The sequence below is a fragment of the Sitophilus oryzae genome, unplaced genomic scaffold, assembly GCF_002938485.1.
Source record: "Sitophilus oryzae breed Bouriz unplaced genomic scaffold, Soryzae_2.0 scaffold_1576_pilon_pilon, whole genome shotgun sequence".
Lineage (NCBI taxonomy): Eukaryota > Metazoa > Arthropoda > Insecta > Coleoptera > Curculionidae > Sitophilus > Sitophilus oryzae.
Window position 1 is genome coordinate 8,231,027 of NW_022146254.1, and position 14,584 is coordinate 8,245,610.

The 14,584-nt window shown below is 32.7% G+C and overlaps 2 protein-coding genes across 2 annotated transcripts; both read left to right on the forward strand.

The window, feature by feature from the left end:
* Positions 1 to 333: 333 nt before the first annotated feature.
* On the forward strand, positions 334 to 5,126 carry LOC115879378. The gene is made up of 3 exons (XM_030896167.1): positions 334 to 1,020; positions 1,157 to 1,840; positions 4,617 to 5,126. Exons 1-3 carry the CDS (start codon positions 402 to 404, stop codon positions 5,021 to 5,023), a joined length of 1,710 nt encoding a protein of 569 aa, XP_030752027.1. The 5' UTR covers positions 334 to 401; the 3' UTR covers positions 5,024 to 5,126.
* A 6,929-nt stretch (positions 5,127 to 12,055) lies between these two features.
* Positions 12,056 to 14,194, forward strand: LOC115879404 (leucine-rich repeat extensin-like protein 3). Its single transcript, XM_030896228.1, has 2 exons — positions 12,056 to 12,198; positions 13,594 to 14,194. The coding sequence occupies exons 1-2, from the start codon at positions 12,168 to 12,170 to the stop codon at positions 13,854 to 13,856; spliced, it is 294 nt and encodes a 97-aa protein (XP_030752088.1). The 5' UTR covers positions 12,056 to 12,167; the 3' UTR covers positions 13,857 to 14,194.
* The last annotated feature ends 390 nt before the right edge of the window (positions 14,195 to 14,584 follow it).

A 14,584-nucleotide genomic window follows, 5' to 3' on the forward strand; every position in this document is an offset into this window, starting at 1 on the left:
TTATTCTTATAATATGATAATTTTTAAATATCTAACATATGCAAATGATCGCGACCAAAATCTATTTAAAATAAAAAATAACGAAACTTTTCCAAGTTTTTATTTTTTATACACCCTGTATACGACCTGTTCTTATTAATTATATTATTAATGTAATTTTATGATACCTAACATATAAAATCGGATATAGTTATTAATCAAAGTTAAGTAATTTTCACTAATATTTTTTTCCGGCTAATTTGACAAAATTGACCACAGTGCGCCATCTCAATAATCTTACTCAATCTATTTAAAGCTTATTATATTTCGGGATATCCTGATATATTATTATGGTTATTTTTTCTTGTCAATAAAGTTTGAAAGATCCGAACATTTTTGACATAAGTTTATTATCCAAAATCATGCAGTCCCAAAAGAAAAATTCAGGATCGTATTTAACCAAACACCAATCGATGGTATCGCAAAATGTTAAACAATCAAATAACAGAAAATTATCAGTGGCCAGTCAAACCGAATCGTTGCCAGACTTTAATGAGCTGAGTTTGTTCAAATTCGAGCCCACTTCCATGAAGGAAAACAAGGAAATCTATTCTAAAACATTATTGTTTATGAACGCATTTCACGACAACATGAACAAAGCTTTAGAAAAGAACATGGTTGCAGATGAAGTTGTTTTAGATGCCGAATTCAAAATTCCAGAAGTGCCGGATTATTTCAAGATTTTCGAACTGTTAGTAACTCAAAACAGAGACCAAGTGATAAAGAAGCGTCAAGTGAATAAAGTCACCAGCATTCCTTCAAGCTGGGAAGTTGAGGCAAAACTGGAAGATACTGCTGGTGATGGCGTATCTGCAGGAAATGAAAAGAAAAAATCAGATGTTCAATTATTATACGTAAATAGCGTGGGTGATGGCCCAACCGATGATACACTTAAGCAAACTAACGAAAACGAAAACTTAGATAAGAGTGAAATCAAAGAAGTTATAGATGATTATCAAATGACAGCTAATTCAAGAACTAGTAAGATTTTCATCGTTTTAATTATATCAATAATAATGATAGTCATAGCGTTTCTGACTCAAATGTACCGATACTAGTTTGATTATATATTATACATATCAATAACCAGTGTTTTATTTTTGTTTTTTTTTCGTAGCTTTAACTCCAATGAGACTTGTCAAATCGGAAAAAGACGTTCTGAGTAAATCAAACAATTACACCTGTAATACTTTATACGAACCCTTGAGAATTACTAATACAGTTCAAAGATCACCGAATCAATTTTATGAAGAATCTATTTCTCTTAATGCTGAAGATCTAACACATAATAATGTCCAATCGATCGACCATATTGAAGATGATGAAATAAAAATCAACACGAACTTAAATCTTATGGAATACACATACAATAAACTGGGCACTAAGCACAAAAAGGTCAACAGTATGCCTAAAACGATTTTCAACTATGTAAATAAAAAGATGTTGAATCAAGTGTCTCAAAGTCCTCAGAAAGTAAACGAAATGTTTAAGAGAATTTCCGGTAGAAATATAAGGATTTCGAGTGAAGATTATCGACTTAAAAGGCACATTTATCATCAGGATCTTATGAGTCACGATAGTTTTTGCGAAAATTGTAAAGAAAACTGTACTAAGGAGATTATACAAGAAGCTGGTGATTATAGAGCGATAGCTAATCGTGATGAAGACTGGAATATCGAGATGGGTAGTTCTAGTGACAGTGGTAATTTGAATGACGAAGAATTTGAAAATCTGAATACAAATGGATACGTGCTGTGGACAAGACAGGATAACGAGTCACAAGTCAAAAGGCCATTGACAGGTACTCCTCTTTCTAAAATGCTATGATTTAAATATTACAATATTCTATTAAAGAAATGTTAACAGATGCAGTTTATATAAAGAAATACCTGGCACGCAATATTTAATTTTTAAATAAACAGGAACAAATATTATAATATAGAATATATAGGGTGATTCACGGCGATGGTACGTTAGATGTTTTTGGAGAAACCGGTCTTAGCCTTTTTCTGAAAATTTGTATTTTTACATAAAGGCACCTGCTCCACCTATCTAAAATATTTTCAGCGTTATACGATAGTACCATAGGCTTGGGGCATCCTCCGCTGGTGATGTTACCGCCGGCGCCGCCGGAGAATATCGTAAATAACGAACACATATAAATACACGGGTTTAAATGGCGAGTAAACGAAAAAAATTGGTATATAATAATTATTCTAAACAAAGAAATAAAAAGGTAAATATTTTGATATCTTCAGAAGGTCTAACTTGCAATATAATTTATTATTCCAGTTAAAAAAAAATAGATGAGTTCAACTACGATAGCGAGCATAGTTTTATCACCAGTTTTGCTAGTGGGGATAATTGGAGCTATTTCGGCTATAACGAAATTTTTTAAAGGTACATAATTAAAATTTTAGAAGATGTTCATAAAACATTTAATCACTAGTAATCATTTTTGCTATTGATCAAATCGGTGTAAGAAATTAGGAAGCTATAAAATGTTGTTTCGGGAGAGTTGAATATCCGGGAAAGTTGAGTTATTGAATGTTATTGCACCCAACAACGCCCTAATTACGCTCTCTTTTACGCGTTAACATTTTTTAGGCAATTTTATTAACATTTGAAATTGTCACAACACAACAAGACGCCTAGTTCGAATTATTTTTTATTACCCGAAACAGCGTTACATCACACAAACCTCGTACCTGAGTGTTTTATATTCTTAATAACTGCACTGGCAAAAAACTAAAATACTTAAATATTATGACAAAATCCCGATTTCAATATTATTTTAATGCGATCGACATGACGGCGTGAACTATATATTGATAATTTCTTATTTCTGCCGTAGAGTGCGCTGCGGTCGGAATTTGTTGAAATCAACTGAAATGCACCAAGCCTATACCAATCTCGAATAGGTTATGAGATAAAAAATAAAACACGTGTAAAATTGACAAAAACATGATCTTGAATAAGTATAGGTAAATTCAAGAAATGAACAGTTTAAAAACTGAAATTTGGGTTATAAGTTAAAGAAAGTCGATATATTCGATCTGTCTAAATCAACTGATTGTATATTAAACAGGGAGAGCAAAAAATATTTATTTTGGTGTATTATAAAATTGCTCAATTTTTTTTTTAATTTTAAATTGAACCCTATATATTATTATATTATTAAAAAACCAAAAGACTAATAAAATAGCTTTTCAACGATATTTCATGTTCTTATACCTAAACCTTCCGGTTTCTTAAGTAGAATTATTTAAAAATTAGTAATTCTATTAGTAGTATAGCATGGTAGTATAGTATAGTTTCATTTCAAAAAACTCGTTATAATCAGAGTTATAATGACAATTTTGGATATTTAGCAAGTAGGTAAAGTCTGATTGGTACTTATGAAGTTGGAATATTTGTCATGGTAACGATTTTCTTAAACGAAACAACTATAATAGGTCAGCCAAATAAGATCTATTAGACTGGTCAGTTGGAAAAAAGTGTTGGAAAGCTAATTATGGTCTTATTTTGTTCAGTTGACATGTAATACCGGGTCCAGACCAAGGCGACAAAAATTATACACGATTTTGAGACAAAACAAGACAAACTTGCGACAAAAAATGGGGAATTCTGACAAGACAAACTTCAGACAAATTGTCCACAATGCAAGGACAAAAGTACAACAAAGTCAAAAGTTTAGTTGTTGCGAATGAGTTTTACCTATTAACCATGTGTGATTTCACTGGTCTCCTACTGTTGGCAGCACATTTTGATCTTTACCGACTCGAGACGGGACATTGAATCGTCTGCGAATCGTCTCGGCGCACTCAGTGATAAGGTTTGTTTTCTCAGTGATGTTTCTCCATTTTCCCCCTTGAATCTGCATTCGCCGTTGTTTCTCAGCTTCAATCTACTGAGGCGTTCGTTGACGAGGCTCCCTGTTAGAAACTGGAACTTTTTCGTGACCGTTGGAGGATTTCCATTCTAGGTTACGGATGGAGTCCTCTAGGTTCTTCAGTTACGTTTTAAGCTGGTTTATGTTATATTTTGCCTAGAATTATAAAATTTAGCACAAAATTACGTAACAAAAAAATGTGAGAGTCTCCGAATTTTAAAACAATAAAAAAATGAGACAAAAATGTCGCAGAAATGTATTGGATTTGTCGCAATTTTGTCATAAAACATGAATGTTTCTGTCTGGTTGGTCTGGACCCGGCATAAGATAAGTATTCTAGTTTAGTATGGTTGCTCGACCGCCACTCGACTCAGGAAGACCAAAAGATGGTAAATAAAATTGTTGGTCTATTTTCAGATTTTTGCTTATAGTTCCGAAAGTTTGCGTTCTAGCCAATATTTTAGGTACTATAACAAAAATTAAAGAAAAAATTAAGCAAATTTTGCGTATAAATTCTGCGTACAATTCTGCGTTTTTAGTATCAATTCGGTCCAGCAGTATGGCAGAAATCGAAAGATGAAGAATGGTTATACTTACCAATTTTGCTGATAAACTAAATAATAAACCATACAATGAAAGTTGCAATTGTTCTGATTAAAATTTTATTTTTTTTGTCTTATTTTAGAAATCGATGTAGCTATTAAACCTGCCAAATTTCATCCTTTGGAGCTAACCGAAAAAGATCGATCTCTTATAGACAAAGACATGTTGAAAGCGATAGGTTTGTTTACGGAAAATGGAGACATCAGACCGACAGTTATCGGTATACTGGAAGAGAAACAAAGATCCGTTTCACAGAAACCATCTAAAAATGTCAAGTTTCGAACTGAACGCAAGCTCGATGTTCAAGTTCGTTTCAACAATAAGAATTTAAGTGCGAATAGAAATGAGGCTGACGATTCTTCTAGTAATCCAAGCACCGAGGAACTTGGAATCGAAGGAAGTATTCGTTCTTCTGTCGTGACTGTTTCTTCTTCAGTCAGTGAATCTGATTTAACAGATATGCTGCCTAAAGTTAATTATTACGAGTAATAAATAATAATATACCTAACAGTTCACTCTAAGTGCACCGTGCCATCACATCAATAAATTGAAACGAAAAAAATGTCAATGAGACAGAATATAACATTTTCAATGTTACATGTATTATATATATTTATTTTATTTAAAATTTATATTGCAGTTTTATTTACATAAGCGTCCTCCAATAGCTGCTCATACACGCAAGGGATTTGTAAAAGATTTATTCCGCCGCGGTCTCACTAATACTCATTAACTCTCAGACACTCATTAGCTCTCATTAATACCTGTGCGTTAGTGGACTACCGCGGAGAAATATCGGATATGTGGCAGTCCCGATTATTGTGAGTTCTAATCTGACGAGCGATCAGATATGCGCGAATACCAAACTATCTGTACTCTGAACGGGGGTCGGCGGATACGGAATGCAGGACTGATCGCTTAAAAATCCCTCGCGTTTATGGGCGGCTAATGTTCTTTCAATGGACGGAGTTGGGAGATTGGCGTCCTGGGAAATGAAAAAGAGAAATTAGAATTAAAATCTACTACTATTACTAGTTTCACTTGGAGCGGCCCAGGTGTTACGGCACTATATAATACCTACTATATCCAGTGACTTACGCACCATTAAATCTTGGTGCGATTCTAATCTCCTATGCCTCAACCTGTCATAAACTAAAGTTCTGTCATATAAAAGTACTATACAACCTTTTGTACTTAATAACACCACTATTGACGTCGTGGACTCTGTGAAATTCTTAGGACTTTTTGTAGACAACTCGTTAAAATGGGACTTGCACATCGAAGCTTTATCAAAGAAACTAAGCGCTGCCTGTTTTGCGCTAAGATCAGTTTCTAAGGAACTTAACTCATCAACCTCTAGAATGGTCTATTATGCCCTTTTTGAGTCGCATCTTCGTTATGCCCTTCCATTTTGGGGTACTTACTGCGCGACAAAATTTGATCGAATTTTCAAACTTCAAAAGAGAGTAGTTCGATACTTATTGGGACTGAACAGTAGAACTCACTGCCAGAATTTCTTTAAACATTTCAAAATACCAAAAAAATACTGACTCTTCCTTCCTTATTCATTTTTGAATTCACGATAGTATTTATTTGCCAACCCCGAGCTCAGAACTAGTTAAGGGCTCAATACTGTACAATGCTAAGAAAATGTACAATCATTTGCCTTTGAATATAAAGTCACTTTCATTCTTTCCCGTTCCCGCATTTCGCAAAGCTCTGATATCATACTTACTGGAAAGAGCTCTATATGCAGTAAACAACATTTTTGTTGATGTTTAATCATGAACAATTTTGAATTTTAAATTTTGATCATCTCACACACTGGTTAAAGGTCTAGTATATAATATTTAATATTTTATAACTCTTGATTTTATGATATATAATATGATTTTATCCATTTACAATTTTCCTTTTGTAAAATTTTCTAGATACGCCTGTGTTCTACAATGTTCATATATGTTTTATTTGTAATTTTAATGACGTAAATTTTTTTGAATTGATTTATATTGTATGACATTTTTCTATTATTTGTATATTTATTTTTGTGCTTTTTTGTTTTGTAAATGCTTTGTCGATGAAGCTATTTTGGCTTTTTGTACAATAAAGCGTTGTTTATTATTATTATAATCTTAATTAATTAATTAAAATCTGTTCAAGGGTAGGGTTACCAGAAGAAAACTTGTCCACCCCGGGCAAGCTTCCCAAAAATCCGCACAATATCCGGACGTCATTGTTCTTAGCGATATAAGAGCAAAAATAGTATATTGTTTTATTAGAACTAAAATGATACTTTTTGTGGCGAGGCTGTACGTTTGATATACAGGTGAGGCACAAAAATTATTTTTACTCCGAGTAGAATATGCTATTTTTTTTAACTCACAAATAATTTTTTAAATAATTTCAAACGTTCCAAACAATATAAAAAGATTTCAAAATAATACCTTGTAATAAGTAATTATATATCGAGAAACTATGGTTACGCTCGTTGAATTTGACACTGTATGACTGTTCAATAATATATTTTCGTGCTTTTGTGCTTAGGCGTAAAAGTGCTTAATTTTATGTCTAGGTAAAATTTACTTTGGCCTAAGCGTTAAAATAACTTTTTTATGTTGTCAATCATGTCGCAAAAATTAATACTTTTGTGACGTTTGAAAAAAAAAGCATTTATAACTTTCAAAACTTACGAAGTAAAACAATGAATTTACACTGTTCAATTTGTCGACGATTTTTTATAAAATCCGGACGCTTATGAAAAATCCGCCCGGACCCAACCGGATGTAGTGAAAATCCGGACATGTCTGGATTAGTCCGGAGGTTTGGTAACCTTATACAAAGGGTATAAAATTTTGCACAGAGGTCCCCTGAATGATGTAAGAGGGTATTAAGAAGCAATCTTTTAGAAATTTATTCCCTAAAAGAGTGAACATTTTTATAAAAAATATTGAAAATCAAGTATGTAGGTATTCAGGTATTGTTGATTTTTTTTTCAGCAGGTTTTTAGTAAGAAATGTCACATACAAATTCCAAGTGATGTAATTAAGTATTAACAAGCGATTTTTCACAATTCATTTCCAAAGAGGGTAAAATTAAGGGTGAAAATTTTCATGAAAATTACTACTATTTTGTAGAATTTTTATGAGAGGGGTTAATCACCGCGACCTTACAGATCTATTGTGTGTTCCCCTCTCTTGAATTATAACAGGTTATAACTCATCATACAGTTTCAGGGCTTTGACAAAAGCCAGTATCTGAGACGACTCCACAGAGGCCAGTTCTCCATCCTCGACATCAGCCGTATCAAAGTTCATGGCACGAACGTTCGTCGTCTCGGCGCACTCAGTGATAAGGTTTGTTTTCTCAGTGATGTTTCTCCATTTTCCCCCTTGAATCTGCATTCGCCATTGTTTCTCAGCTTCAATCTACTGAGGCGTTCGTTGAGGAGGCAGTGCCCTGTTAGAAACTGGAACTTTTTCGAGACCGTTGGAGGATTCCCATTCTAGGTTACGGATGGAGTCCTCTAGGTTGTTCAGTTACGTTTTAAGCTGGTTTCCGCTTGGAAAGCAGAACGGTTCTGGTCTAGTTAGTGCAGTGTTCGCTCCTTTTCCATCCCTTGGTGAGCGGGCACCCAGAGTAGGATGAATTTTTCCTTTGGCTAATTTGTTCAGCTTCTCTAGTCATTCGTTAATACTACTATTTTACTTTGTATCACAAACAGAATATTATATGTTACCTGTGTTTGTTTGTATGGAAGTTACTATCTGGTCTAGAAGAATGAAATTTTGCAAAAATGTTTTTAAATAGTATGTAACTGAGCAGTATAAGAAACAATTTTTGGAAATTCATGCCCTCGGATGTGATATTAGGTTTGAAAAATTATATGAACATTTCTTATATTTTGCCTAGAATTATAAAATTTAGCACAAAATTACGTAACAAAAAAATGACGTAGCTGAACATTGAGAAGGAAGAATTAATACATATTTGGAAAGTGATGTATCGTAATTAGGGGTAAAAGTTTGTAGGAAACTTCGTTATAACTGGCTCAATGTTAAATGGTCAGTGACGTTGACATTAAAAAGCACCAAAATATTTCAGTGCTGGACACCAGCACCAAATTTGGCACACAGCTTCTACACATAATAGGGCTTCAAAAATTGCCGGGAGACAATCTCTGTCCAGACAATGTCCAGATCATCCTTTGATGACGTCATCAAAATGGCGGACAAAATTTTTAGCATGAAATTGAATTATCACTTGTAACTTTGTTAATCTTTAACCGATTTTAAACCTAATTTAATAGCTTATTTTAAAGCTTGAATAATTTGCTAAAAAAACTATATTCAGTTTTTTTGTAGGAGGGGTAGTTTTCACGCATCCCTTAAAATTGGAATTAATATATGAAAAATGTCGGTTTTATTCTAAACAAATTCAAACATTAAAACAACAAAACAAAAAAATTGTTGATTACGTATACTGCTCTTAATTTTAACTATTTTTTGCACTCCCCCCTCCCCCATTGACGACAGTTATGGGTAGAATATGGAACGGGAAAATCTACAGTCTCTTCAAATTCACCAAATTCAGCAAAAACTTTCACTTGGTGTTTCAAACTTGCTTCCCTTCTTTCATGCTTTTTCGGGGGCAGATACTGTTTCAGGTTTTGGGGAAATCGGCAAAACTACAGCATGGAAAACATGGATGTCATATAGACAGGGTAGATGAAGCTTTTCTTAAATTTCAGAACATACCCTACACCGAGACTATATAGAGAAAGCTTTTATGATTCTTCAAAGATTTGTGGTACTTATGTATCATTCAACTAGCACTGCGGAAACTGTAAATGAAACTAGGCGAATCCTTTTTTGCAAACATAACGTTTTCGCAAAAGTTATTTTTAGCTTGAGAAATATATCTTCCGAAGTCATTTTTAGGAAAATACTTTAAATGGGTATACATTACACATTTTGATAAATTTTTAGGTGTATATAGGTTTGAGGGGTGGACAAGAACAAAAAAAGAAAATACTTAAGTAAGGGGAGGGTAGAAAAAATAAATATTTAAAAAATATTTATTTTATGTACATTTTGTTTCTTCAAAAAAAAAGTTTTATTATTTTGCTTATGAAAACAAATGTGTAACATTTCAGAGACAAAACATTTCAATTAAGAGTAGTATTCGTAATAAACAATTGTTTTGTTTTGTTGTTTTAACGTTTCTATTTGTTTAGAATAAAACCGTCATATTTAATTTATTTATTCCAATTTTAAGGGATGCGTGAAAACTACCCTTCCTACAAAAAAACTGAATGTAGATTTTTTAGCAAATTATTCAAGCTTTAAAATGAGCTATTAAAACTTAAAATCGGTTAAATATTAACAAAGTTACAAGTGATAATCCAATTTCATGCTAAAAATTTGGTCCGCCATTTTGATGATGTCATCAAAGGATGATCCGGAGATGCGAGAGATTGTCTCCCGGCAATTTTTGAAGCCTTATTATCTCTAGAAAGCGTGTGCCAAATTTGGTGCTGGTGTCCGGCACTGAAATATTTTTAGGCTAACGCCACTGACTAAAATACCCTTTAAAATCTATGTAAATAATTCTACAGATAGCAGGTGATCGGTGGGCGGTAGTGATGTAAAAAATGTCTATACCTGTGTGGCGGATTCATCTATCCAAAAAAATCCTTATGGTTTTTTTTATGTGCAGATTATTAATTATTAATTTTTGGATTCATCTATCCAAAAAAATCCTTATGGTTTTTTTTGTTAGGCAAATTTTTATTACTGTAAACACAACTTCTGACAAGCAGCGTCCGTTTAGGTTTAACGCCCAGAAGTGTTTACAAAAAATAACTATTTTATTTTGTAGATTTTTCTTGCAGTGCAGTGGCGAAAAACCCATAAGGATTTTTTTGGATAGTGATGTAAACTTTAGTTACTTTTATGGACTCGTAACTACTAGTTACTTTTGGTAATAGGACTCGTTATTTTGGACTCGTTACTTTAGTTACTTTAGTTACTCGTTACTTTGGTACTTACTTACGTTTACGTTACGTTACGTTTTTCGTTACTTTATAATCGTTGTTTTGTGTATAGATTGGAAGACTTGGGCTTGACGTGGAACTTTGTTACTTATTTTGCGCGGCGATCTTCGTTGCATGCTCGGTTTAATCTATAAGGGGTTTCTACTTTCTTCTAGTGTAAGGGCTTAATAGGATAATTTCAATACTCGGTATTCAAGTACTGAATAATATGTTTTTAATAATATGCATAATATTTTTATAATGATATGTTAAATAAAACTATGTACTATTAATAAAATTAAAAATAAAAGAAAACATATCAAACAAAGAAAATATGTGTATAATAAATATAAAGTATTTTTTTATACTCTCTCTCTCTCTCTCTCTCTCTCTCTCTTTGTATTACATTAATAAATAGGCAAACATTAAAGAGTAAACATAAAAAAAGTATATATTTTTGTTAAAATGTAAAAATATTAAAAAAATGTGTATTCCTCTGTGGCGGATTCATCTCTTCAAAAAAGTCCTTTGGATTAACGCCCCCCCCCCCCAGCAGTGTTTACTAAAAATTACTATTTTTATTTTGTAGATTTTCTTACAGTGTAAGTGGCGAAATATCTATTCTCTTTTGAAGAAGAAAAATATCTGCTTTGCTTTTTCAGATGTTAACATTTTTTGTGACTAACGTGAATCCATTTTTAATCAAACATAAACATATTGATAACAATTAGACCTCCGTCGAAGCCTTGTTTATATATTCTTAGTCGAAGTAAGGAATATTTCAGTATCGAGTTTCGAGTCCTCGGTTCGTGCATTTCCAGGGATTACGATTACTGCCGGCGCAAAAGTAACTAATTAGCTGAGTAACGAGTAACGAGTCCTAAATTCAAATAGTAAACGTTACTTCGAGTCCTCGTAAAGTAACTGTTACTTTGTAACGATTACTTAGAATTTTTACATCACTAGTGGGCGGAGGCGCTAGTCAAAAGTGAGTAATAGATCCGTTCAGAGGAAACACGTATGAACAAATACTTGCTTAGGTTATGATTCTCCAGGTTAAAATAAACTTGCCTAAAAGTTCACAGTAAAGTGACATGGATGCCTCTGTTTTCCTGTAAGTTACACCCAACCATAAAAGGAATGTATAAGAGATTCGAGTTTTTCTCTAGAAGTTCTATTTTATCAAAGCTACCAAATGACATTTTGTCTTGAATTTTAACGCTTTTAACATCTCTGAACAATTATAGGACATTTAGATTTTAAGTTTAGTTAGTTTTTAATTTAGAATTGTCATAGAATAAAATTATATTACGAACACTCTAGGAATCATACAAATAGAAATCGTGCTTAATAGGTGCCAATAAATACACCTCTTGAATTCAATAATTATTTATTTTTACATGACTCACTTTACATACTTTTCCAATGAATCCTGACAATTCTATTAACCAATATCTTTCCAGTGTAGATAACAATTTAGATAAAGCGAATCAACAACGTATTAATTGTTTCAATATTGAACGCCATTTGACATAGTGGTTTCCTGATATCGGTTTCCTGTGAAATTAACGGAGCATCAGAATATCTAAAATAAAAGTTACGATGTGCGACAGACCTCCTAGGACTATTTTAGGTAATATAACAATGTTCACAATTTAATTTAAGTTGACTTAAGACCTTTCAATTCAAGTCAGGCGCATATACAAGTCGGTGCACAGGAGGTAAATTACCTTACTCTGAGGTAATTACTTTCCCCTGAAAGGGGGAGACATTTGGTACACAAATTATATTTTAAATAACATTTTTTTTTATATCATTACCAATCCCCGGTTCTCAATGAAGGTTGATTCTATATATAGTGATACCTTCCATATCAGCTCCCTTCCGTTTCCCTTAAAAAATATAATATCATGTAAATGAATAGGACAATGTACAGTATCCGTTCAGTTTTCCTTCCGTTCCATAATTTTTTTTGGCGGACGGACTGAAGCGTATCGGAAACAGCGTTGTCAAGTTCTTACATTTGTACCAGCTCTGTTAAAATTTTCCTGATATTTATTTATTCTTTCACCTCTTAATTAAATCTATTACCTTTTTCAAAAAATACAAATTTTTGAAATAAAACTTTCGTAATGATATAAATTGTACAACAAAAAGTATGGAACTGATGCGGAACGGAAGCTTACGTATAGCGTCAATACAATAAAAAATACGAAACGGAAGGTAGCAATGGAAACGGAAGGTATAGTGAGGATCAACCTTAATACGCATTCCATATACGCATGATATGCTGCTTCAGGTATACAGGGTTGTTCAGCTGTTCACCATATCCGGAGTATTGTAGCTAAACGATTAGCTTTTTACAAATTGTAAGTTTTGGGTTCGTTGAAGGACTATTAGAACGGAAATTTAAAAATATTCTTACAAGATACAGAGTGTCCCAAATAAGTAAAAAATAATATAGTTTTATTTTTCTAAATGGAACACTCTGTATATTATCTATTTTTAGATTCTACGATTGAAATAAAGGTAAATTTGATTAAGGTATATTAGACTTAAACCTTACCGTTTTTGAAATATTTTCAAAATAGTTTTCAAAAATAGATGCAGTAAAAAATTTAAGGCTTCATTTCTCCAAGAGTATCAAAGGTTTCAATACTAAATATTTACTGACATTTATCTATTGATCAGATATTGTATTGCAATAATAAAAATAATACTATCTTATCTGTATAAGGTAGTATTATTTTTATTAGTAAACTTTATATTAAATAATTACTAGTTTAAACGGCAATAACTTGGTTAATTTAAATAGAGCACCCTGTGTATTTTACGAGAATCAGATGCAAAATTTAATTGTTTATCAAATTGTATTATACGATATTACATTTATTATACATACATTTCCTTATAATTTAGACCCCATTCAGACCACCAGGGTTAGCGGGTTGGGCTGCTTACTGGCTACCCTATATATTTCCCGTTAATTCGATGATAAATAAAAAAACAACATTTTCTTATATTTTAGGTGAAATTGTTCATGAAATAATTCATCCGCATCATCACCATCATGGACATTATCCCCCGCCACCCCCTCCTTATTATGGGTTACCACCACCACCCCCACCACATTTTGGTCACTATGGACCACCACCACCACACCACTTCCACCATGCACCAGTACCACCACCTCCACCTCCGTTGTACAGATCACATTTTAGACGTTCACCACCGTGCAATCACAATTACTACCAGTGGGGTTGTGGGCATTGCTACGGATGGGCTTGGTAGGGTATAGTAGGAGGTTATAATGTAAATGTTAATTATAAAAACCGTATGATCGAATAAAAACGGCGTCAGCGATGGTTATGAAATGAACATCGATGACATTTCCCATTTAAATTTACGTATAAAATGACAGCGATCTTCATTTCATAGCCATGGCTGTAGCCGTTTTTATTCGTTCATACGGTACCTAGTTTATGTAAATTTTATTGTTTATCAAGTAAATCAAATATCATTTATTTTTTAATTTTATAATTTTTATTTTTTTAGTTTATAAAATAAACGATTTTAGTATTAATTTAATTTAAGAAGTGCTTTAGACTACATTAATAAATTGATATTAAGATGAAAGTTATTTTAGTTTTATTGTTCCCCGGCGTGCCTTTGTGCATATTAAATTATATTAGATTTTTTACTACTGGTGGGACTTCTTTTATCCTTACAGATACAGTAATTTCAATAAATGAAAATTAAAGCTAGGACTCTTTTATGTAAAGAAGTTGCTCTTTATTTAGTTCGAAACAGTGAACGGTTTTCAAGATACTTGCGTTTAAAAATTCGGATGCATCGATTTAGCATTAGCTAAATCAGGTAAATCAGGAGATTAATTTATTTAAACTTTCTTTACATTTTATGATTTCACAAATACGAGAAACGATGCATCGCAATCTGTAAACGCAAATATCTTAAAAACCGTTCACCTTTTCGAACTAAACGAAAATCACTTGCTTTAC

What these genes read in the sequence shown, in the direction of transcription:
- LOC115879378 (XM_030896167.1), top strand. Translation starts at nt 402, where the DNA reads ATGCAGTCCCAAAAGAAAAATTCAGGATCGTATTTAACCAAACACCAA. An exon ending in GACAGCTAATTCAAGAACTA is followed by an intron (nt 1,021 to 1,156) that starts GTAAGATTTTCA and finishes TTTTTTTCGTAG; the next exon opens with CTTTAACTCCAATGAGACTT. An exon ending in AGTCAAAAGGCCATTGACAG is followed by an intron (nt 1,841 to 4,616) that starts GTACTCCTCTTT and finishes GTCTTATTTTAG; the next exon opens with AAATCGATGTAGCTATTAAA.
- LOC115879404 (XM_030896228.1), top strand. Translation starts at nt 12,168, where the DNA reads ATGTGCGACAGACCTCCTAGGACTATTTTAG. An exon ending in ACCTCCTAGGACTATTTTAG is followed by an intron (nt 12,199 to 13,593) that starts GTAATATAACAA and finishes CTTATATTTTAG; the next exon opens with GTGAAATTGTTCATGAAATA.